The sequence below is a fragment of the Haemorhous mexicanus genome, chromosome 3, assembly GCF_027477595.1.
Source record: "Haemorhous mexicanus isolate bHaeMex1 chromosome 3, bHaeMex1.pri, whole genome shotgun sequence".
Classification (NCBI taxonomy): domain Eukaryota; kingdom Metazoa; phylum Chordata; class Aves; order Passeriformes; family Fringillidae; genus Haemorhous; species Haemorhous mexicanus.
In genome coordinates this window covers 86,367,746-86,393,076 of record NC_082343.1, presented here as the reverse complement: position 1 = coordinate 86,393,076, position 25,331 = coordinate 86,367,746, and the positions used below count along the sequence as shown (strand labels likewise).

The window sequence follows — 25,331 nt, the reverse complement described above, 5'->3', positions numbered from 1 at the left end:
TAGGAAGCAATGATTCTAAAGATCTTTTCCAGCCAAAATTATTCTGATTCTATGCCTCTATATATTCCATTTCTGGCCAAGAAGGCTTATGACAGCCTTTTCAGCACCGTTTGTGTAGAGAACATAGTTTTTCATACAAAGATAATTTCTTAACTGGTGAGCTTGGCTCACAGAGTTTCCGCTATAAGGCAGCTTCTATTTCAATCCACTGTTAAAGCAGTTTCGTGATCCCATTTCCTCTTATGATATTGTGCTGGTTTTGGCTGGGATTGAGTTAATTTTCTGCACAGTGGCTAGTATGGGGCTGTTTTAGGTAAGAAAAGTTTAAAGAGGCATAAGTTAATCATCAAAACACTTTGCAAGACCTTCATAGAATTGACAGCAATCGGAAGTGTAAAAGCGTGGGGGTGGTTTCGGGTGACCCAGGCGATGGTGAGCTCTGCCACCCGGACCCTGAGCAGGCTAAGCGTGCCGCCGGACTCCAGGGCCGGGACAGGCAGGCCACGCTCCCTAAAAACCTGCCCACAGCTCCGCTCCCTTCCTTCCCTTGCACCAGGGGCCTTCAGATGTCTCCTGCGGGGTTCCATGGCTTCCCCCTTCGTGCACCTTCCCGACTGAGGCGGCCTTTGCAGCCAGCTGGCCTTCGCGCTTCCCTCTCATGCCAGCCCCGGCGGGGCGAAGCGAGGCCCGCGCGTCCGCGGGCTCTGCCGGCTCCCGCAGGGAACAGCCGCGTTCGGTCCAGATAAACGCGAGTGGGAGCGAAAGGTCCGCAGCGAGGAGCTGCCAGTCCTGCGCCGGGGGCCGGGGTTGTGCCTGACCGCAGCGGGGGCGGAGAGCTCGCGTTCCGGCCCCGGGCCATGGAGCTGGGGCCCGGCCCCCGCGGCGCCGCTGAAGGTGGGTCCGAGCGCGGGGCCCTCGGGGCTTCCGGGGAGGCTCTGAGGGAGGCTCCGAGCGGGGAGCACTGGCCCGGGAGATGCCCCCATCCCGCGGTGTCAGTGGTCTTTGGGGACATCCCTCCTGTGCAAAGGCTGCCTCGGACAGCCCCCTGGTTCTTCTGGTTCCCCTGGAACAACCAACTGGTTCCCCTGGGACACCCCCCGCGTCTCCGTGCGGGAGGCCTTACGTGGGCAGCCTCGGGTGATCAGAGTGGTTTCCTGAGGAAAGCCTCAGTTTCTTTGGGAGGAAATGGGAGCCTTCTCGTGAAAGTTACACTGCTTTGGTTCTTAATAACAAAGAATCAGCTATTAATTACTTGGCTCTATTAGTTACAAATCTGAAGTTGTCCTTTTCACCTGAGTCATAAGGAGAAATACTATTGTGAAGTTTGTTGGATGAATGCTGGGATTCAATTAATGTTGTTAGTACTTCTGTTAAAAAAAGGTGTGAATATGGAGATACAATAGAGTTTCAAAGAATTATCAAAGTTACCAATATTTTTACCTGATTATTTCCAATGTTAGTGAATTGAAACGACAGTTTCTGATCACTCTGAGCTTAGGAATTCAGAAATCATAGGGTTTTAACTTACATTTCTCTCATTGATTGACAGAAGAAAGTAATGATTAATTTTGTATTATCACAGAATGGCCTGGAGTTCTAGGTCCTTAAAGATCATCTAGTTCCAACCCTCCTGCCATGGGCAGGGACAGCTTCCAGTAGACCAGGTTGCTCAAAATCCCATTCATCCTGGTCTTGAATGGTTCCAGGGATGGAGTTTAACCCCATCTGGCAACTAAGTCCTACACAGCCTTTTGTTCAGTCCCCCACCCCAGCAGGGATAATCATAAAGAAAATGTAAATCTAATGGGTTGAGATAAGAATAATCTAATAATTGAAATAAAATATTATAATTGTGATACTAAATATGCTAATAATGTGATTAATAAGAATAATTGTCAAAAGGAAAGGAAAAGAGAGTAAAACAGCCCGAGAGAAACAAGTGATGAACATGGTTGCTCAGCTCTTGATAACCAATGCCCAGCCCATTTCTGAACGGAGATCCCAGTGTTCCTTTGGACAGTTTGGGTCACCTGTCCTGGCCTTGGTCACCTCTCAGCTTTCAGTGCAGCTCCTCAATAGTGGAGCATGAGACTCTATAAAGTCCTTGACTTAGGGTAAGCACTACATAGCATCAGCCAAAACATCAGGATGTTATCAAGATCATTCTCATACTAAATCCAAAACTCACAGCTTTCTACCAGCTACTAAGAAGAAAATGTCCCAGCTAAAACCAAGCTGCATTGACAGCTTCTCCAGGCAATCTGTTCTGTCTCACTGCCCTCAGAGTAAAGAATTTCTTCCTAATACCTAATCTAAATCTGCCCTCTTTCAGTTTAAACTCATTCCTTCTTGTCTTGCCCTTGTAAAAGTCCCTCTCAAGCTTTCTTGTAATACCCTTTGGGTGCTGAAAGGCACCCTGGAGCATTTTCCTCTCCAGCTTAACAACCTCAACTCTCTCAACCTGTGTTCAGAGGAGAGGTGCTCCAGCCTTCTGATCATCTTTGGGGCTTAGATGTTGCCTTAATTTGAATAAACTAGTAGTTGAGCCAAATTAATGTGTAAAAAAGTGCTTGTCTATGGACTTGGCTGTGAATCCTTGGCAAGTCTCTTCAGTGGTTCAGTGTCTTTTTACAACCTCCAGTGCTTCATAAGTTAATATTTAGACACTATATATTTAAATGTTGTTATAGTTATGTTAGTGTCTATAGTATATGTAAGATTCACTATATTTTGTGTGCTATATGCTTTTTAGAGTACTGGATTCCTAGCAGTATTCTCTCTTTTCCTTGTCCTCTGTTACAAACATTTCCTTTCTTCTGGACAATCTCATCTTTCTTTCTGCCTATATGAAATTTCTGTGAGAAACCCAAATTCAAGGTTTTTAAAATACAGTGGGTGCATTCTGGAAGGTTACCTGAATGAATCAGTATCACTGAAAGATACTGATCTTGTAGATTTAAAAACTTGTGGAAACTGAACTGTTCAGGTTAAGGCTGGAAGTGTGAAACTGAAAAGGAAATTATGGTGATATTTTAGTCACTATATTTTAACATGGGAAGAAGATATATGCAAAATAGTCTTGGTATAAAATTCCAAATTTTTGATTACTGTTTTTTTTTTTAACTCTGCCTTAAAATTCTGCATTCAGAAGCTAATACAGTCATTGCAATAGGTAAATCTGGGGAGATAAAGGCTGCTTTCTTGTTGCAACTTGGCAGTACGTAAACGCTGGGATTGTTTTCCACAGTTCCTAATGCCAACTGTAAATTTACTCTTTATGTAATTATAATTAGCATTTATGAAACTTTGTAAAGGAATAAAGGTCTGAATTTCATGGTTTCATAAATTTCATCGCATAAAACTATAATGAAAAGTACATCCTTAGTTCCCAAACCAAATGGATTTAAACCCAGCTGATGAAGTGAGCACAGTTCTGTTTTGGTAGTGGAAGAAATCTGTGCTGACATAAGAATAGATAAATTTACACCACTGAGTTATAGTTTAATTTCTGAACAGCAGATTTTATAGAATAAATTCCCTATTCTGGAAACATATTCGTGTTTTTAGTAGTCAGAATAGTAAAGAGAAAGATGGTAATGGTATGTGTGCCAGATTCACTGTATATTGTTGTGAGTGACGCATAAAAAATTATTTCTTCTCTTATTGGAGGAGAAAAAAGAGGTGCAAAAGGAAGAACTCTCAGCTTGTAGGGAGAATACATACACAATTTTAAAGTGCCATAAAACTCAGGCTTAAATTATTGTTTCCAAATGATCTTGTTGAAGAGTGAGGCCAAGAAACTTGGAGGAGCCAAACTGATTTTTTATGCTCCTATAATTCCAAACATACTTGAAGTTTCTCATGTCTTTAATTTGCACCTGTCTGCTATTTTGTGCATTGTAATATGTTCGCAAGTTTATTCTCACAAACTTTTTTCCATTACTTCTGGTTTTTTTTCTAGAAAGCTTTTTTTCCCCCCCCAGAGGTATCAAAAAGATCTGGAATTACAAACTTTTTTTAAGGGGTGATGCTCTCAGCCTTGCAAAATTTCTCTTGTTAGTTAGGTACCTTAAATAGGTCTTTGAAGGTCTCAGTTTTAGCTGCCTGTGGTGCACCAGCTCATCTCAGTGCAGTTGGCTGTCCACATTACATGTGTGTGCATCTGATGTAGTCATCTTAACACTCTTTGTAGTTCTTGGGGGGAAACAAATATTTCTGGGTCATGACTTTACCACAAAATGTACAAATGACTTGGCTTATTTTTAACATTAGAAATCTCTGTTTCTGCCCATTGATAATAAAAGAAGTCCAGTTGTAGCCATCTAAACTGTAGGTTTCTGTAGTTAAGAAGAGATAAATCCTACACCAGAAATGTTACTGAAATCCTGAGGGATTATGTTTGCCTATGTTCTTAAATTCTCTGAAATGGTTGTAATTGGGGAACATTAGTAAGTTCTAAAATGTTTTTTTCCACTCACTCATGTAACTTGGATTTGGAGAGTTCGTAAGATTTGATTTTAGAGGCTAAAATTATTTAACAGTTAGAGCTTGAAGAAATAAATCATGCTACATCTAAGTTTTCTTGTGCTTTTGACATAAAGTATTTTAAATATTTATCATTTACAGTATTGTTTTACCATTTTGAGTTTTTTGAAAAAGATATGCTGGAGTTATTGTTAGGCTTGCTGAAGGAAAAGCAAGTTCTTCTCTCACTATGTCCACATTACATATCTTTGTATATTTGAGCATAGGTTGTTTAAAGATGACACCATGGAGTAGCCTTGGTTTGATACACATTTTTACAATAAAAGCTGTGTAATTGGATGCATACTTCAGTTCATCTTGATTGTGTAGCTGTCCCATTATCATTGTTTATAATATACACAAATGTCATTGTGTTAGGCATACCAATTTAATCAAGTTTATTGTTGCTTAATGTTGCGGCTGTATGTCTCTGAGCTCAGCCCAGTTCCGCTACAGCAATTGCAGCATTTTGTGCTCCATCATAATGAGTCAATATCTTGGTTTCTATTGTATAAAGCAGATGAGGTTACAAAGATGTGGGTTATTTTTTCACCTTTTATTTGCACTGGTTAATTGACAGACTAGTTAAAGTAAAATCATGGCAACAGAACAGTTTTTCTTTGAATGTTTGTACCTTTAAGGACAGACCATACTCTTAAATTTAGAAGGAAAAGCATTTTTTTTTATTTTTAGGGCTGTCTGAAGATTCTTAGCTGTGTAGTAGTGGTGAACGGCAATTTGTTTCTGTCCTGAAAAATCCTCTTATTTTTAAATAAAAATTTCACATGTGGAGAAAACGGAGCTCTGGAATGTCCTGGAAGTTATATGAATTACAGTCTATTTTGTATCTTATACTATTACTTTTTGAAATTATTTTTTAAATTCATATGATAGCAGTCTGAATAACAAATGAGTGTCCTGACGTAATCAATAAGGTTTTGTCTATGACATTTGCAGCAGGTTCCTCCATTATTAGCCATAAATTTCATGGCCAAATTTGGAAATCACACCTAAGGTCTATAATTCTTTGACATTATTGAGTATTACTCCAGTGTTGAATTATTCCAAGTGAATTTAGTTTTGGGGTTTGGTTTGAGGTATCCTTTAATTTAAATCATAGCATAACTCACATACTTTACCCCCATTTCTCTGTGACTTACCCATTTTTAAGATCAGTGAGAACCTATCTACGTGCCACTCAGAAAAGTAAAGTATATAAAGTTCACCTCCTTTACCCATAGACATCCCTGAAAGACTTCTTAAAACCTCTACAGCTGAGGATTCACCTTCTTCTGCAAATGGCTGATTCTTTGAGTCATTAACCCTTAACATTTCAAACTCTCCATATGAGCTGCTGCATCAAAAGCACCTGCAAAAGTGCTCTGGCAGATTGGTGGATTAGGGTAGTGTTTATGAATTAGATTTATCCTGGTTCTTTCTGTTATCCTGTTTCCTGCTTATATCAAAGATCTTCAATAGATCTTGCACCACATGTCAGTTCCCCTTGGTTATCTTACACAGAGCTGTACAGGACAGTTCATCACTTCTTTTGTAATTATTTCAGCTGGTGGATAATTGCTCAGCAGCCTTCCATAGCTAGGATCTCAGCAGGTCTGTGGGTTTGCAGTACCCTCTCTCTGCATGAGAGCTGGAAGCATGGAATGTCATTCTTGTGTTGGAAATCTGTTCAACAGTGTTGTTAATCCATCGTGTCCTCTGAGTGGTCTTCCAGTATCAGTTTGTGGATTAAGGGGTTTGCATCGGGCACCTGTCACCAGGTGGTATCTCTTGTTAGGGTGCTGAGCCCTGCTTCCAGCAGAATTTGCAAGGGATTACTGGTTCTCTCCTTAACACTGAGTAGTCACAGGATTGGAGCCTCGGATAATTCTTGAACCTTTCTCTTACTCTTTATGTCAGGCATCTTTTGGCATTAGCACCTAGAATTGGATGGGGGACTCCTTTCTGCTCTTAGCTGGGTACTATTCTCAGTCAAGGAAACTCTTTGGTCTGGTTCTAAAACTTTTTTCTGTCTGACCAGTGGTGTAATTTCTGTGCTGACAGGAGCAAAAACATTATTGATAAAACTCTGTAGCTGCCAATATGCTTTCAGTGGAATATATTTGGTGGTTCAGCACTTCCTGAGAGCAACAGATTGCTATGCAATTTTTGCTAATGCACAGTTGGCCAGCATCCCCATATTTCTAATAGTATCATCCGGTGTGTTTTTTTCTAGAAGACTTACATAGTAATTTCTGAGAGACCAGTTGTCCTGTTAGGGGAATGGTGAAAAACCTCAATCAACTCTTAGAACTTCTGTTTTTTGATATACAAACTTCTCTTTTTCTAATCAGAAAAGGAACAAAGAGAGATGGTGATAGTGGCAGTAATAGAAAGCAAGTGAAAGCTGTTTATTCTCCATAAAATCTTTAAGATATCCATTCTTTCTCAAAATGCATCCAAGTAGATTGCTATTTGTCATTAATTATCTGTTTTTAAACAAGAGATTTTGTGATTCAACAGAATGACTTCTCCAAAAACTGCTCTGTGACTTGTTCCTAAGAACCAGCTGTGTTCTGTGATTTGTCCTGCTGGTGGGGTTTTTTTCTAACAGTATCTTTACATGTAATTTTTTCCAGAAAAGCAGTTTTTGGGTTTTTTTTCTCCAGGGTAAGAATATCTCTCTAAACTCGTTCAGTATAAGGCACTCCTACTGTAGAAGTAAGTCTGTATATAATGTTAAAGAGGAAAAGGCTTCCCTCAAGCTCCAAATTGCATTATTTCATTAATTAAATGTATGTTTTAATTGTTAAAGTGGAATGCTGTTTAAGATTCTCAAAGCAAAATTAATTAATGGTTTATGTGGTTTATCTTACTTACTAAGGATACATCTACTTTAGAAAATAGCATTTTGGAATGTTGCCGTTAAAAGATCCTTTTACTTGTCTCCATTGAACTGTTACCTTATGCACTAAGGTTTTTGTTATGCTTAAAACAGAGTGGTCATTTTCCAGATAAAATGAAAAAGTGACTCTTTATTTTGGTAATGGGTGGTCAAAAACTCAAAGTAGCATTTCATACTGGTAGCATAGTGGTAATATGTCAGTGGTCAGACAGCAAACTTGGTATTTTCTTTGTATTTTCTTCGTAATAGTATGTCCTGTAAGGAGAAATGGAATGCAATTAATAATGTATTGGTGGTGACTCTGATGATAAAAGTTACCTGAGCATTCATGAAATGCTGGCATAAAAACATTTTTCCAGCCCATACTGGAATGTTGCTCATTTTGCAATTTCTGCGAAAGTAATTTAAAGGAAAAAAACTAATACTGGCAAAGCGAGTTATGAAGCAAAAAGTAAATATGTGTTTGTTCTTAAAAGAAAGATGAATCAGAAAGCTTTGGCAGAGTGGTCTCTGGAGGTACCAAAATGTTAAACGAGCAGTGTAAGACATTTTTCTGCCTGCCCTAATTTATTGTTCTGCTCTGCACAGGGACTTTATAAGATATAGAGTTTGACAGACCCCGTTTGAGTAACATCTGGGTGAAATTTCTGTTGATGAGATAATCTGGGAAGCACCTTTCAGATTCAAAGCCAAATATTTTTAATTCCTTACGGTTACTGTTTAACCTTCTTTTAGTGTGGTTTTTATTACATTTTATTACATTTTTCATTTTATTCACAGCTTTGAAGGCAGTTCACTTGCATGCTTTTGTTTTTGTAAACATTTCCTTTGATGTATAAGGCAAGCAAGAGTTTTACACCATTTAGCTGTCCCAGAGAGGTGGTAATCCTTTGAGATTGAGAGAACCATCTTTGCTTTTCACTGTAATTCTAGATATGAATTGAAAAGTTGTATGAAATAGATTTTCTTTATCAGAAATTTTGTAAAAGTACCATTTAATGTAGAACTGCTTTTAAGAAAGGGATATATATAGTATAGTTCAGTTTCTAAAGGCTTACTATTTAGTTTAAGAATGCACTGGTGTCTTAGATTAGGTGATTTTGCCCTGACACATGACAGAAATTGAGTGTTTCAAGTGAAGAAGAGTAGCTTAAAATATAGCTTTAGGTAAATCGATCCAAAGGAAATTTTGCACTCTTGTCCTTTGTGCTCTGTAGTATGTGAAGTGTTAACTGGCTGTTGTGTCTGAATGGACAGAGTGCAAGGAGTGCACAGGGATTGTTTGTGTATTTCAGAAGTATTTGAAAGGTGAAAGAAATACATAAAAAACAGCACCTTCTGTAAATATCCCTGATGGATAAATGAATATATGATGATTTATGACTTACTATCTAAAATCAAGTACAACCAGAGGAAGAAATTAGCTTAGTGATAGCAGATGATCTGGTGAAAGGATGACCTAAAATACCTTTTTCAAACCTGTGCTGTGACTATTTCAGAGCTGTTCAACACAACTTATTATTGCTTAACCTGTAGCTTTGATGTATAACAAGAAAAAAAAAAGCTTTGTGAAAAAATTGTAGATGTCAAGGTCAGGGCAAAAGTGTAGGAAGTGATTTTTTTTTTTCCTTAAATTATTATTTTGGGAGTGATTTTTTTTGAGGAAAAGAATACATCAAACAACTGAATGAAAATGGCGTGGAATTAGGAAAAAAGTAACTTTGCTTATTAAAAAGTCTGGTTAATATTAGTTGGTTTTAATTTAATTTTTTCCTTCTCTGCTCCTAGGCCCTGTGCTGTTGCACATGATGTAATCATCTATTTAAATATTTTATTTCTCTGACTCTTTTATAGCCTTTTGCCCCATTCTCACTGTTTATAACAAAGCTTATGAAACTGTCTTCTTCACTTACCTTACTAGCCACTTGCATGCCTTTGATGTTGTCTGCTTAGATTTCTGCAGGCTTGAAGCTTAATATAGACTTAAAACTACGAGGGCACCAATACCAGGTGTCCAAAACCGGACACAACCTCAAAGTTTTATCTTTTGAGCACTGACACCTTCTGGTACACTTTAAAGAAATTATATGTATTGCATTTAAGTATAAGTAACCCCAAATGAATTCTTCTGCCAGGGTTCTTCTGTCATGTCAGAATTCTTTTGAAGGGGAAGGAGTGTCAGGGTGGGTTTTTTGAGGTTAGCATTTTCACTTTCTTCATCCTTGCTTCAGAGGAGATAACATTTGCATTAAAAATTTTGCTAGGATAAGCCTATTTGAAGTGCTTACTATTTCCACAGTTATTCTCAGACACTGGCTGAATTTTATTTTTATAGCTGAGTGCAGCTCATGTATGTTCTGTTCTCACATTGTGCACATATGCTTGTATTTCTGCTCTTGATGATTTAGGAATGCACTAGAAATTAAAGAATTGATCTCACTGTTGAAGAGTCTTCAAAGCCAAGAAAATATTTTGTGTCATTTCCTTGATGGAGTCATAGTGAAGTAACCTTTTTGTTTTCTGTTTTTCTAATGCAATAGAAATCAAAGGCGGAAGAGAAAATCAAATTTCGTATTTGAAAATATCAAAACTAGCATTGGCTTTTGCAATTATCCACTCAAAACCACCAGGGAAGAGTTCCAGAGAATACACAGAGTACCTTGCCAGAACTGTATCGGAACAAGATTTTGGATGGAAATGGAAAGTGGAAGTGCTGGAAGCTGAAGTTCTTCGATTACGACAGGAACTTCTTTTGAACAGGATCTCTCCAAGATTCTGCTTGGAAAACAGTAAGTTCCTCAAATAATTTCTGGCTATGTTGCAATAGCAAGGAACCGAACAGCTTTCATCTTGCCTGTACTATTTCTTGTACCTAGATATGAGAGTCTTCAGTGTACAGTTTTTTATTTTTCCCAAAGTTTTGAGTGGAACACTTAATTCATTTTTAATGGGATTGTGCTTGAGAATTTGATGCTTATGCAGAATTTATATATTTAAACTTCAGAATCAATGCATATTATACAAAATAATTGCAGACAAAAATTGTCAATATACAATGTTACTCTATAACCTTGGAAATACTAGTTTGTAAGAACTGGTTTGTATTTACATTTGGAACATGTCTTAAAGACATATTGCATATATTTTAACCACCCTACAGATTATAAAATCAGAATTTAAGCCTAAAATGTTGGAAGCAATGTGTAACAGGAAAGTAGGGCAGGCCAAGGGACTGCATGTCTGTTTTTTCTGAAAGCATATTGAGACTGTGGATATTGTGAATGTTCTCTATGGCATATGATAAAATATTGTGAGTCTGATATTATTGGATTCAGGAAAGCTTTCAGTCAAAGAAGAGTAAAAAAAAAAAGATAGTCTCATACAGCACTGTTTCTCTGACTTGTGATGTGTAGTAAGTCATGCTCAATTCAAGATATCGGTGGCCCTATGTGAGCTTGGAAATCTGGCAGTGGAAGATTTCTGCAGGCTCTGGGAAGATACTTTCCTGGGAGATGAGGTCAAAACGCTGTGGGCTAAAGGAGAGAGAAAGTTCACTGCTGAGTGCATCTGTAAAATCAAGATGTATGGCTAATTGCTTTATGACTTGGGATTTTTGAAAGGTTCCCTGGTGGAAAACTTGATGAGGCTTTACCATACTGCTTTTGTACTGAAACCGTGGCATCTTTATTGCCATGCCTAAAGATTTCTAATTTGTAATGTTGACTGATGGGGAGATCATTAGACTTCAGCTAGAAGCTCTAATGGTTTATGTATTTAATTAGTATAATAGACCTTTCTCTACAGAGAAGTGATTTAATGACTATTCTTACTTTTTTATTGTCTGTGTGTCTATTTTATGCGACCTATTGCAAACATGACATTTAAGACTAAAAGTAACTTTTAAGATTCAGTTTCCAACAGGTGTTTTGAAGAACTGGCTGCATATTATTGGGAGAAATTTATAAACTTCTAATGTCTGGAGAGGATATTCTAATTTTAGATTAAGCAGAACACAGAAAACACTACCAATTTGCAAAACATAGCAAACAAGATTAATTCACTTGCAACTTCTGTGTTCTAAGTCTAATTTTTGAAAGATTCTCTAAACTCTAAATTTTAATTGTGAGATAGGCAGAGAAAACTGTCCCTGGCAGATAACACCCCTTGCAAAGGATGTTAATTTTCATTACCCTAGTCACACTGAAGTTTGTTCACGGACTTAAAATGTGATAATCTGTTCTGATTTTAGATGTCTTACACTTGCACTGTTTCTGCTGAGTGTGCATTCAGGATTACAGTTCCACTGGAGACAAATGCTCTGTCTTGCTTTTGAGTAAAGAAAGATTGTTACTGGTTCCTGATGGAATATCTGTTGGTGAGATCTATGCACTCCTTGGGATAACAAGTTGATGATGTATGTTAGTAGTCGAGCATCTGTGGTTGATATGTATGGGAAGATGGTTGTAGAAGCAAGGCCTACCTGACATAGGGGCCACTACATCACTGACATCTTTTGCCCCAAGTTAAAAAAATACACCTTTCTTGTGTGTTGTGCTTCAGTTTTGAGATTTTTCGAGCCTGTGGAGAATAGAAGCTAAAGGGTGGCTACTGCTGAGATACAAAGGCACAAAAAGCTTGAATCTAAGTAAGGAGAAAAAGTGGTAATAAGTGGTATTTCATCCTTTCAAGTGCAACTACTATAGATCCATCAAGCCATCTTTATGGTTTCCCAGGTTCACCACCTAATATCACACCAGAGGTATGCTCTTTAGGGCTGAGGATGATTACTAGGACTGCTCTTTTCCTCCTCCACTCATTTCTCCAGCCTCATTTCTGGAGTTGGTGTTCTGCTTAAAATAATGCAGCCTCATGAAAATATTTCAAACCCCCAGCCTTTCTGTGGCTTTCTTCTGTTTCGATTAACAACTTCAGATACAGGAATATTTGTGTTTCATAAAATCCTCCACCAGAAGATCTCATGCAGTAAGGAAAAGACTGCATTTGATCCTGCTGGTGTCTCTTGAGAACTGAAGAGTTTGCGTCCTTCAGCCAAGGTTTACTTTGCAGCTGTATATTCTCTGCTTTGCATCCCGAATGTGAGAGCTTTCCTCTCCCGTCTGCTATTTGTAATAATAGTAGTAGGTCTTTCAGAGACTTCAGGAATGATTAGAAACTGCCCATGGAGTTTTATTTTCCTGACGTGAGAAATTTGTGAGCTCTTTGAAGCTGTGGTACCTGATTCCCCCTCCACATACAGTTGAACAGAGTATGGATGTGCAAATACATGAAGGATAAAGAACAGAGAATCCATTTTTTAAAGAAATTATGCCTAAATTTCTTTGTTCCACCTGAGTAGTTCTTTGTCCTCAGAGACACTAAAAAAGTTGTGGGTTCCTAACTTAGGGGGAGAAGCATGCTTTGCTGCCAGTAAACTACTTGGTGATATGAGTTCTTACAGATTAATGTGTTTTTTATGAAAGTGCAGTGGTGAGTATTCACTGACTGTGCTGTATCTGGAAGGTCCTTATTTGACTTACTGTTGAGTTGTCTTTCTGAATACAAGGACACTGTTCCTTGGTGGTGCTTTTGGCTGTATGTCAATCATCTGTGGAGGAGGAGAAGCAAATCTTTTTGCAATTATCTGTTATTTTTCACCTTGACAGTATTGTCCTGACAACTAAGTCCATGGGTAGAAAAAAAGTCAAATCTCATGTTAAATCAAAGTTTCATGCCTTTCTTTGATTCAGATTAAAATTTCATAGAGAGGAGGATAGAAACTTCTTGATGTAATTTCAAGAATAAGCATATGAAGTATTTGAGCATTCGGTTGTCACTTTGCTTTGTAGCAAAAAGAAAAGATAAAGGTTCTTACAAAGCATTGATGAATTGATAGGTTCATGGATTGAAGCACCTGTCCTCTAAGACAAATTCCTTCACTCTTACCAGTTCATAAAATCAATGATCATATTGTTTCTTGGCAGGCTGTGTTAAAGAGCTCTGAAGAGCCTGTGGCTGTTACTCCAGCCCAAGAAGGCATAAATGCAGTGTTCTACCCTTTTTTTGCCAAGCGTGTATTTTAGGAATGACAATTTAGAGGATAGATGTTTATTACCTTGGTTGTATCCAGCTGATACTCTTGAAGGTTCCAAATCAATTATCCATGGTTTATGTTTAGTAAAACTTATCCCAAGTATTTGTTCCCTCTTCCTTAGCTTCACCTTCAAACTCGGTTCAAGTTAGTCCCTTCTAATGCAGTGGGTGGGAGTTTACTGAACTGCTTGGTCCTCTAACTAAAATTGAAACCAGATTCTCTCCACCCTGTAGCTTTTTAGAATTAGATTATTCTTCCTTTTATAGGTCATTTACATTGGAGCATCTTCTGCTATGCCTTGGAATTCCCTCCCATATTTAGCCTCCACAGTAGCACATGAACCAGCCACCCTTACCACAGTGTGTCTGTGTGTTTAGGGAAATGCTGACCTCTGAGTCACACTGTGATTAACCTGAATGTCTGATTTTTGACTGTATCCTGGGGCTGTGTTTCACCTTTCAGGATACTGTCCTCTAAATTCTCTTCCGTGTCAAAGAAGCAACTTGTATCTTTTTTGGGAATAATACCTAGAGAAAACAAGAATTTTTTATCTCCTGCTTCACTTGGTGTGTCTCTTGAGGCATTTAGTTGTACATGTGGAGAAAGGGAGCAACTTCCTTTGTAGATTACTATGAATGAAGACCCTTCAGTCTTATTTCTTCTCACTGTGAGCTTTATAGAACTGGAGCTAGCCAGTTCGACAGCTGAAGTAAAACTGATTATAAGCATTACATAGCTACAGTTTACCTGCAGCCTTGCTTTGGGCCACAGAATTCAGCCTTCTCTTTTCTTTTCACTTCCCTGTAAGCCATGGCTTGGGAATTTCTTGCTCAAAAGAGAGAGGCAGAAACTCTGGGTGTTCATCTTACACCCCAGGATTTCCCAGGGAGGCAAAGACAGAATCAGCCATGTCCTGCTTTGGTGATGGCAGGAAAAATGATGGCCAGTCAAAATATTTTCTGAATAATTGGATTTCAAACTTCTGAAAGGGCAAAGCTCTCCATCATGACTTAAGTAATATAGCTTGTGATCTTTCCTCTGCCTCCTTACATTAAAAGGAATGGTGAGAGAACATAATTGATAATAGATTTTTTAAGCTCATTTTCAAAGAGAAACCAATCAGATGAATTCAGAAAGGTCAGACCAAAACCTGAAGATTTCCTCAGTGGGTATGTTACCTGCAGCCTCATAAAGTCTTGCTTGTTAGTGGGGTTAACAGCAGTCCGCATCTGACTGAATAGTAATGATACAAACACATTAGTCTATTAGGGGAAATTGTTTCCCTCCCCAGAAGGTAGATTAAATAGTGTGAAATGTTTATGTATGTTGTAAATAGCATTTAGCAACCATTTTCATTCCTATGACATGGTACTAAGGTAGAGGACTACAAACTAGAATTTCCGAGTTACCATGGTATGTGTAAGGAAAAGCTATTTTTTCAGGTTGGCATGTTTAAATGAGCTGCTGTTACAGATTGCCGTGTCCTGTCATCACTTTCCTCTGCTGGTATTTGGAAGGAGTACAAAAGCATGACAATTGCAGAAGAGCTGTCAGCCTCTGAGGGGTATCTTCTAGTTCTTGTTTTTTCTGTCTTCCTTTTTCTAAGGTCAGGGTATTCTCCATTGGGCAGCAGTCAACTCTTAATTTGATGTTGCCATGGAAAACAGTTCTGATTATTTTTTCAGGTGCTTAGGGATGTGATGTTTCTGCATAAAGACATTCTACCTCCCTACTTCTTGCTTCCCCATCCCCCCAGATAAAAATAGGTGTCTTTCTCTCCATTCAGATCCATAAGGGCAGCCCAGTGTGTCATCTGAACATTTTTTCTCTAAGGCTTAGAGATGTCAGACAAACAGTACTTCAGAAATGTAATTTGACATCTTAAGTGTGCTGGTGTACTTCCATGCATATACCAGTGGTAATAATGCAAGTAGGCAGCATGGCAAGGAATGTCTCACAACCTAAGAAGTATTTTATGTTTTTATGAGGAGAACCAAGAAATGAAAGCAGATCTGTGAGATGGCAAAAATGAAGTTAAATTGTGTTTAGCACAGATTTATAGGAATATGGCTTTTGGAATATGATGATGAGATAAATCTGTTCTCCATAATTGTATTGACACAATGGGGAACTTTATGAAAGCTGAGGCCTTTTCAGAATAATTAAATAAGTTAATTTGCAATCTGTAAAAAGCACCAGCTGGAGTGTAATGATTCATTGAAATCTCAGAGTACTGCTCCTCCCATGGATAACAGGTCTGTCTTGGTTGTGGAAACTTTCTCCCTTTGAAAGCAGGTGCTGCCCGTCTTATCTGATGGCATTGCTACAGCTGTTCTAAGCACATACTTGGGGCAAAAGGACCCAAGAAACATCCTTTTCTTTCCAGATTTCTGTGTAAAGGACCCATTCAGAGGCAAAACCAACCCAATTTTTCCACCAAGAGAAAGGATTTGTTATTATTTTATTAATTCATTATAAGGTAGTTTTGGGGAAAACTGAACGTATATGGTAAAAAAAAGGTTAAGAAGTGACAATTAGGATCCTTTTGCCTTTAAGTCTACAGTGGGAAGCTAAGAATCAGTCAATTTTTTTCCTGGAAATACAGAATCACAGTATGTTGGAGGCTGGAAGGGGCTACTGAAGATCATCTTGTCCAAGCCTCTTGTCAAGCATGGTCATCTACAGCCAGTTGCGCAGGACCGTGTCCAGACGTTTTCTAAGTATTTCTGAGAGTGGAGATTTCACAAGCCTTTTGGACAACCTTAACCCAACTGAAACTTGGAATCTAGTTCCTCAAGCAGACCTTTGTTTGTGTTCTTCTGGAAAAGCCAAGCATTTATACCATGTTGTATTCAAGAAAAGCAATGTTTTTTGGAAGGCATACTTACACTGACCTCTTAAGGAGTTCACCTCATTTTAGCCTTCATCTCACTAAGTTGCATCCAGATCATTGCAGTCTTCATTGGCTGCTGTTTCCTGTCTCTTAGCAATGCTCAGTTTGTTTCATAATGCAAAGCATTTTTTAATAAGACACAGCGCTTACAGTTTAGTACTACCAGTTCAGTCAGGTAGTCTATTTAGAGATAACATTAATTTATTTAGTATTTTGAAATATCCCCTATCCGGCTTAGAACTCACATTTCAGTCACATCAGTGAGATGATCAATATTGTAAAGCTTGTCAGATCTTTTGTTGTTGAAGCTGCTTGGTGAGCATTAACTGACCCAAATCTGTATGTTTGTCACCTGATTATTTACCCTTTCATATCTTTACTGCAAGTTTGCTTTGTTTGACTTGAACTACAGAAGATTTGTGCTGTCATCTACAGAGATCCCTTAAAAATGAATGTTTATAGCCTCAAAATCCTGCTCAGTTCTTACTGAATTCTAAACATTTAGGTGCTTTATGTGAGCAAAATCCCTAACAAATTGAAGTATATGCTTCTAAGCCTTTAGAGAAGCCCTTAAATCTTAGCATTGAGCAATCTGAGAATTTTAGATACTCAGTCCTATATTAGTTTCTGTGAAATTATCCCTAAATGGGATAAAATATGTCAGCATGCACCTTTAGCATTAAAAAGCATAAGAAAGCACCTTGCATTCAAACAAAAGACCTTTCTTTTCCAAGCCAGTTACAAAAAAAACCCCATGGAGATGCAGAAGCAAAGTGTGGGATACAAGGCTTCTAAGGCTTCTTATTTGGGAAATTCTAATAATATCTTATAATAATATTTTTGAATCATTATTATGGAATAATGAAAATAGAAGTTTGGCTTGGTTACAACGGGTGCTAAACACATGAGAGTTCATGAGGAAGGGAGAGTTGTTTTCTCCTCAGCCAGTCAGCTTAGTTAGTAATGAAAACAGCAGAATAGAGGCAGAGTTACGCATGAAAGAAAGGCAAAGAAAATGTATGGGTGTTTAAATAAGAGAATAAACTTGATTTATTGTTCACAGAAAGTGCACTTCAAACAAACCAATCAATGAAAATTAAATGAAGAATAACAGAGCTCTGTAAAATGTAGATGTGGACATAATTTCACTTACATTTTCATTTCCTTATATAGAGGTTATTGACTGAACACCTTGGAAAGCAGAATGCTATGAATGTCTCATTTTTTAGTTGTCTCTTGTTTTTTCTTTTAGAAGTGGAACTGAGAGTATCAACTGTAACTGAGTTTTAAGAGAACTTTACATGTCTGATGTCAGTGGTTTTGATTTTCAAGTGATAATCCGTGTGTCTGCTCATGAAATGAGGGAATATAAACAACATCTAATGCTTGAAACTGAAGTAATTTTTTCTTTTCAGAATTTAGATCATATCTTCACTTTGCTTCTCACCTCTACCACTTTCAAGCCACTTTTCTGTTCTGCAGTCCGTGTTGGTGGTGAAACCACAGGTAGATTAAGTTTTTCAGAAGACTTGAAGATCATTTTACCATTTCACAGCCATTTCATCAGTTGAGGACCCTTCTTCCAGGTTTTAAATGTAGAACTACTTGTAGCATTTGGCCTTTCTCTTTCAAATGTTCTCCAGTCTGAGGTAGCCATCAGCAGAGTGTCTTAAGAAAGCATCTTCCACCACCCCATCTCCTATTACATTGATCTTATACTAGCTGCCTCTTCTACTACTCCACAGTGGGTAGTGAGAGAATGAATGTTGGAGATGGGATTGACTTTGGTGTTTTCTAGAGCTTTGCTTCCTTAGGACTAGCTGAAGGCTCCCTGTTCTCTTATCATGGGGCTGGTTGGCATCTCACTGCCCTGATGAAAGCCTCTGTTTTGTGGTCCCACTACAATATGTAAGTTCTGAGTTCTAGTGCCTGCACCTTGCTGACATGCTGCACAGTATGTAAGTCACTCCCTCATCCCTCGAGTGGCTTCTGATTTTCAGGTCATACTTTTTCTGCAGCAGTGGATTTGTGTAGAGGGGTATGAGTTCTCCAGCCTTTGCACCCCAAGGCTCTTTGTGGGACCACATCTTGCTTCGTTTGGAGCTCAGGAGCTTGCTTTCTTTTTTAGCTCAGGATCTTAGTTTAGTAAGGATCTAAAGTACTTAATAGGAATTAAGAACTCAAATCTTTCCTGAATTTGATGTGACAAATTTAAGGAGACTGTAAAATTGTTCACAACCAGATATTTCATTACTTATGGTGTTGCAAAGTTTGTGGTCACTTTATCACACATACAAAATTTTCATATTTCTTGTTCCAATACACTTATAGTCAGATGTTCTTGAAATTAGTATTTAAAGATTCTTGTTAGTCTGAAGCAGACTTAATGCCATTTCTATTATTTTATTTTTTATTTTTTACTTCATAACCACATGGTGTGAACATCAAGACTGCTTTCTCATTTGAATAGTAGGTAAGTACAAAGTAATAAGTTTAGCTTCTTTCAAGAAAAAAAAATACAAGCTATTTCTAGACATTTAGAGGGAAGTAATTAGTATTTCCTGGCACATTGTTATTATTTTTTTACAACATAACTGCCACCTCCTCTCCAAATGACTGGAACATGTAAATGGCTTAACAATTTTAAGCATTTTGTATTATTCATTTAGCTGGAAATATGCTGATATTGGGGACTTACTGTAACAGGGTTTTCTGGAAGCTTGTCATGGAACAGGAGTTTGATATTGCACTAGCTAGGAACCTAACCATAAATGCAATATTGTCTCCTGGTAGGAGTGTTTCATTGAATACCTTACCTCTTTTATTTAGGAACATCTTAAGTTTGGTTTCTATGGATATTGCTGTACTATTCTTCCCTTTTTCTTCTCATTATTTCACCTTTCTTTCACCTCTTCAGTGTTTGGTTGTTTTTTTTCATCTTTTACACTTCCACAAGAGAATCGGAAAACATACATATGGGGTTTTTGCACATAGTTCTTGCTTTGCAACTTCTGACATTAAATCCTCATGAGCAATTTTCATGTTGTCCCATGGGATTGAGAACAGGAACAAAATAACCACATAGTGGAACTCACAGTAGATTAATTCCCTGGAAGGGCTTGTTTTCGTTAAATGGCACCAAAAACTACTTTTCAATTTTTTTTCTTCTGAAATGTGTTTTTCTCAAAAGCCTAGGAAGAGAAGACATGAAAGATGGATTCCTGTTCTTGTTAGTCCGACCATGGGAAGTGTGCTTTACTTCTTTGCTTTCCAAGTTTAAAATGCTAGGCTGGCCTTAAATGTCCAGCCTTTTCTACTTCCTGGAAATGGCAGTTGATTTCCCCAACATTAACCCTTTCATTTGGAGTCAGTTGGTGCCAATACTGTGCAATTTCAAATATGTCTGAATGCTAAAGATGTCAAACTCAACAATAAATAAATAAACCATGTTTCCGGTTTTGATCTCAATAGTAGTACTTTCATAGGTACTGGTATGTTTTCAGAGACTGAATTGATGGTCAGAATTTAGTTTGAAATTGTGAATTTAATGAAGTCTGTATTAAAATTTTTGAGCAGTTTTTTATTAACTTACAGAATACTGTAGGTTGCTGCCTAGGCATATTTTCTGTGTTAAAAATGCTTTTTTTAACTTGCTATGAAATATGACATCTATTTCCTGGGCAGCCAAACCATCTATAATATGTTTTAATTAATTTAAGAGGAGTATAGTACTGCATGGGATCCTTGTAGAAAATGAACAGTATAGTCAAGTTTTCCAAGACTGAGAGGGGAAGCAGGGCTGAGCCAGGAATTGGTCAGATGGGGTTCAAGCTTTGCCTGTTAGCACTGAGATGTTTATGGGTGTTGGTCTTACACTTCACTTCTCTGGCTTGTTTTGACTGTAATCTTTTGGCATAGGTAGCATGTAGAACAGGTGTCTTTTGTCACCTAAATCTGAGTTTATGTCGAGAGGCATTGCCTTAAATGTATTTAATGTGTGAAATGGAACGAAAGAGATTCTACAGTGGCACACAAAGTAATTTATTGGTGTGAATGTACTGTATAGTCTTGTAATGTAGTTTGTGTGTCTTTGAAGGAGATGGTATGAGATAGGTGATGACTGAAGAAGCTTTTGATTCTGAATGTTCCTCTTTGTTAAATAATGGAAAAATCAAACCTAATGTTCTGTTCAGCTTTGACTGTTAGAATTTCCTACCTGACTGGGGAGAGAGAGTATACATAAAGAAGAATATTTTATTTGATGCAGTTATAGTAACAGACTTTTACTGCCTTTTAAAAGCAGTCTGAGTTTTTGAGAATGAAAGCAGTGAAAATGTTTGGAGGACCAGAAATTTACATGCATTTTCTTCCCTGGAAATTAATGGGAGTTTATGTATTCACTATATTCACTTAAATTGTTTGGTTTATGTCTACTTAAATTATATATGGGAAAACTTAAAATTTCTGACAGTTTTAAACTCAAAATTACTGTTCATATTACTATGAGCACAAAACATCTTGTTCACATATAGACATTAACCTCTGAAATTTTTGACTTTAATTTAAAAAGATCTTCCACAGCTAAATACTAGTCGTGGGAAGTTCTTGGGGAGCCAACATACACATGTATTACATGGTTTTTGCATGGAAGCAAAAAGGAGAAAGTATATATGGCACTTTCAAAAAGAATGTATTTAAGCATTGTACAAATGTAATGTTCATGTTTGCATTTCAGGAAAACAGGATGCCTCTGCTGAAACTCATTTGGTTCGGGAATCTATAAACCCTACAAGTTACTCAAGCCAGCTAGAAGACTCTGGATGTGATGTCTGTAATGACTCTGCCTTTGATTCTTTAGGCATAGCTTCAGATTTTCACCAATCTGAGTATAACATCAACCCTTCTAAACATTGGTTGGAAAGAGTTCCCCCACTGAATCTTTGCCATCCTAGCAAGGAGCAATCTCTGACTGCTCCAGTGCATTTTTTGCAATGTTTGCTTGAAATAAGAAAACTGTCAGAAGGAGGAATTCTTCAAGCAGACTTCTCAGAGCTTGAGAATGATTCTTTCACCATATGCAATTCAGTGTCTCAGTTGCTTGATGGACTGACTTTTTTTTACAACAGTCCTAAATTCCCGGCTCCAAGTTTCCTTACTGAAGGAGTTTGTGTTTTGCTCAGTTTAATAACTGATACTAAATTATCGTATTATGTTTTGAAGAAGTGTTTCAAGAAGCTAGAAGAATTTAAGAAAAATCTAATTCAAATTATTTTAAGAAATACGAGTGTCAATAGGGTAAGTTTAAAGCTTTCCTTCTTTTATATCGCACTTCCATATACTGTAATATTCTCCTGGTTTTATGCACTTTTAAAATAACAGTTTGTCTTATATTTTGAAGAGCAACAGAGATTTTTGTGATTGTTTTTTTCGGCAATATGGATAATAAATGATCTGAAGCACTTGAAAAAGTTCTTGCTCATGCATGCAAGAACTTCTAGCCTATTCCCAAGTACAAGACTTCTAAATAACTGATAAAAATGCAGTTTAAAGCAACTTTATAGACAGTATGCAGGAAAAACACTTTGTTTCTCTTGCTATATGGAGATATACTGTAGATATTAATTCATATGTAATGAACTTCTTTCTTGAGCATCTAAATAAAATAGTTTGTTTGGTTCAGATATCCATCATTCTCTAGCTACTTGCAAATTTTAAAATATGTTTTTAAAAGTATATAAGCAAATGAGTGAAGAGCTAAAGAATAATGTCCCCATCACAAACAACAAGTAGGACTGAATTGCATTTTGTTTGTATTCATCAGTGTGTGTTGTTCCATGTATCATTTTGTTAAATTTCCTCATTCAACTAAAATATCCCTGGTCTTTCTTCACAAGATGCCCTACAGGTAGTGAATTTCTTTGCCTGTCTTGGGATTTTTTGTTTTTATTCTGGATTTTAAAATATCTTTGAACAGACACGATGGTGATATTTTTTGACACTTAGATGTACCAGTTTAGTGTCCCCATGTAGGTAACTGTGCTACCATAAGAGTAAATGATCTTATCCCTGTAATTCTTGGAGCCTAAAGAATGTTTAATAGGTGCTAGGTCCCTATTTTAGGATAAATTCTAAAGTTGCCTCTCTCAAAATGAGAGCCTGGACATTTGGTATGCCCATGGATGGATGTACCCATTTGTCTTAATTTAAAGTGAATACAACTCACTGTGTATTGAGTGTTTACCCCAGAACATGAATATCAAATAAATATTGTCACCAAATTAAGAGGGCATTGGGTGAAAAGGATGTACCTGTATTTTGGTTAGGAAGCATTCAGACTAAAATCTTTCCAGGACTAGAGCCTCGTGTTTCTAGTACCAGAAACATTTGCACTTTAATGTCAGCATGGTGCAAGACTCGGTTTTTAATTAGAGGTGTCCCTGGTCAGTGTTTTGAAAGGATGTGACCATACATTCATTTTTATGACATCAGGAATGGAGTTATACAGGTGTGACTTAGGTGTGTGGGTGTGGGTGTGGGTGTGGGTGTGTGTGTGTGTGATCACTGGATACAAAGGAAAAGTTCAAACAGTCCTTCATTAAGGACTTGTTTATAATTGATGATGTCCACTGTTTCCACCATTTCCTATCCTCTTCCTGAATGTGAAGTCAGTAAATAATTGAAATAAGTTTAAGTGCGGAAGAGCAATCCAGAAATTATCCAGAGACAGATTTTCTGTTAATTGGAGGAATCTGGCAAAGTCTAAGTGAGAGGTGTCACATCATAAATGGGAGAAAATACTCTGATAGATCAGGGGTGTTTCAGGCCTGCAAAGTATTTTTATGAATCATTCAGGAGAGATGGAGTACGTCCACATAATTTGAAAGTGTCATATTTTCTCTGAATAACTTCACTAAAACAGATGGCTTTTAATGAGATTTGTTGTATCTTGCTTCCACCAAAATATTGCCATACGAGTCATTACTACTGGCAGCCATTACTTCAGTCAAACAGATCCAAAAAGTTTAAAAATTGTATAAACTAGTTACTAAGGGATAATCTTGGAGGTTTCCAGATTAGAGGTTTGGTTTTTTTTAAACTGAATTGAGAATGGAAATAAATGTGTAGCATTCAGAATTAGTAGTGTAAATTGTGCAACTAATTCTTCATGTCCTGTGTACCAGATATCTCCTAGGGACACTTTTTACAGGTGGTGATTGAAATATCACAATTATAGGTTTTAAAAAAATTTACCATTTCTTACAAGGCTATCTTCTGGAAAGACTCGCAAACTGTATGAAATTCAGTTCCAGGAAAATACTTAAATCCCTCCAGCATAAAAATATTAAGAATTTTGTTGCATCTAACCTTACTGTCAGAAGCATTTGTATAGACAGCAATGTAGTATTTGACACAGCTTTCCCTTTATCATCCTCATCATTAAAACTGTCAGGATCTTGCAAGAAGGACAAAGGTCTGTGAGAAATACCTTCAAAAACCTCACTGAGAGAAGTGGCTGTGGATTACACTTAATTAATTACAACTTCAAAAGCAATCTCAGATTTTTTCAGAGCAAGTTAAATAACTTTAAAAAATCTTTGAGTACTGGGAAAGGAATCATTATCTCTACCTTAGATGTAAAGGAATAAAAACAGCAGCAGAATTACTTTCTGTAACTGTGGAGTCCTATTGTTTGAAATGTTTCTAATTATAAAGCATTGAAGCTGTAAGAACCAGCAAAGATGTGTATTCAGAAATTTTTTACTGGATTCAACTGCCTAAAACTGCCTAAACTCTTGGATAGAGTCTGACCTGAAACTCCAAACTGACATAGGTATCAAAAGGAAAAAAAAAAAAAAATTGGTCAATTAAGGTATGTGGCAGAAAATAAAAGGTAATTTTATGTAAAATATTAAATTATTTATATAAAAAAATTAAAAATAACATCTTGAATTTTTCTTTTTTAAATTTTCTCTTTTCCCACCATGTTTGGAGAGCAGCTCAGAAATATGCACACAGTTGTTAGACACATAATCTTTTGGAATAAACCTTCTGGAAATATCTCAAAAAGGGAGCCTCAAGTCACAGCTGCTCAGGGTGAAGCATGAATTTTCAGAGGTTCAACCATCTATGCAAGGCCTAACTCTGCACCTTCTGCTGGCTTGGTTTTCCATCCCTGTATGGCTGCCACAGAAAAGTTTTTTGGGATCGTGTGTCTAACTCTAGTATAGATGAGCTGTTGCTTTCATGCAGTCAAATGTGTGACAATCACTTCTGATCTGTGGTGCAAGTGCTTTGTTCATCACCAAATTTTAAGTCCTCAGCACTGAGACCTTGGGGATTTGTAGAGGTGTGTATTGCCTTGCAGTTTGCAAGTTGTTCATTTGTGTTGAGTCACTCCACTGACACACTCTGCTATGTCAGTGTATTATGTAGGTTTTTATTTTTATTTATGTAGGTTCCTTGCAAGTCCTGCTTTCAAGCAGACCAAAGTGTACTATAAAACTCAGTGAGATTGTGTTCAGTTGGCAGAGCCACTGGCTCTAGCTTTCAAATGGACTCTACAACCTGACAAAACATGGGAAAGCAATTTGCATGGAAAACTCTGGTAGGAGCTATGGTACTTAATTACAGCCCCAGTGGAGTAGAAACTTCAGAAAGGAAGTACTGGAACATTGTTTTGTGCTTAATCTACCTGCTTGGGATTTGACAATGTCTGTCTTTGTCTACCTCCACAGAGACAGCAAAATGTACATTTCTCCTGCTCCTGGTTGCATCGCGCACTCACTGGCACTGCAATGTGCCTGTTGTGTTGATGTTTGTATCTGTTGTCCAGAATGTGTTTGAACAGGGGATCATTTGTCCTAAATCAGAAGAATACAACAGTTAGAGGCACTGGTGATTCCCAACTCCCTGTGCTGTTT

General features: G+C 37.5%; 1 protein-coding gene across 1 annotated transcript in view; it reads left to right on the top strand.

The window, feature by feature from the left end:
• Window positions 1-529: 529 nt before the first annotated feature.
• Window positions 530-25,331, top strand: part of MEI4 (meiotic double-stranded break formation protein 4) — a 70,410-nt gene continuing 45,608 nt past the window's right edge. Inside the window, exons 1-4 of the mRNA XM_059843391.1 lie at window positions 530-894; window positions 1,132-1,137; window positions 9,967-10,215; window positions 21,146-21,705. Coding sequence (XP_059699374.1) covers window positions 858-894; window positions 1,132-1,137; window positions 9,967-10,215; window positions 21,146-21,705 — 852 coding nt within the window. The 5' untranslated portion in view covers window positions 530-857. The remainder of the gene's footprint in view (window positions 895-1,131; window positions 1,138-9,966; window positions 10,216-21,145; window positions 21,706-25,331) is intronic.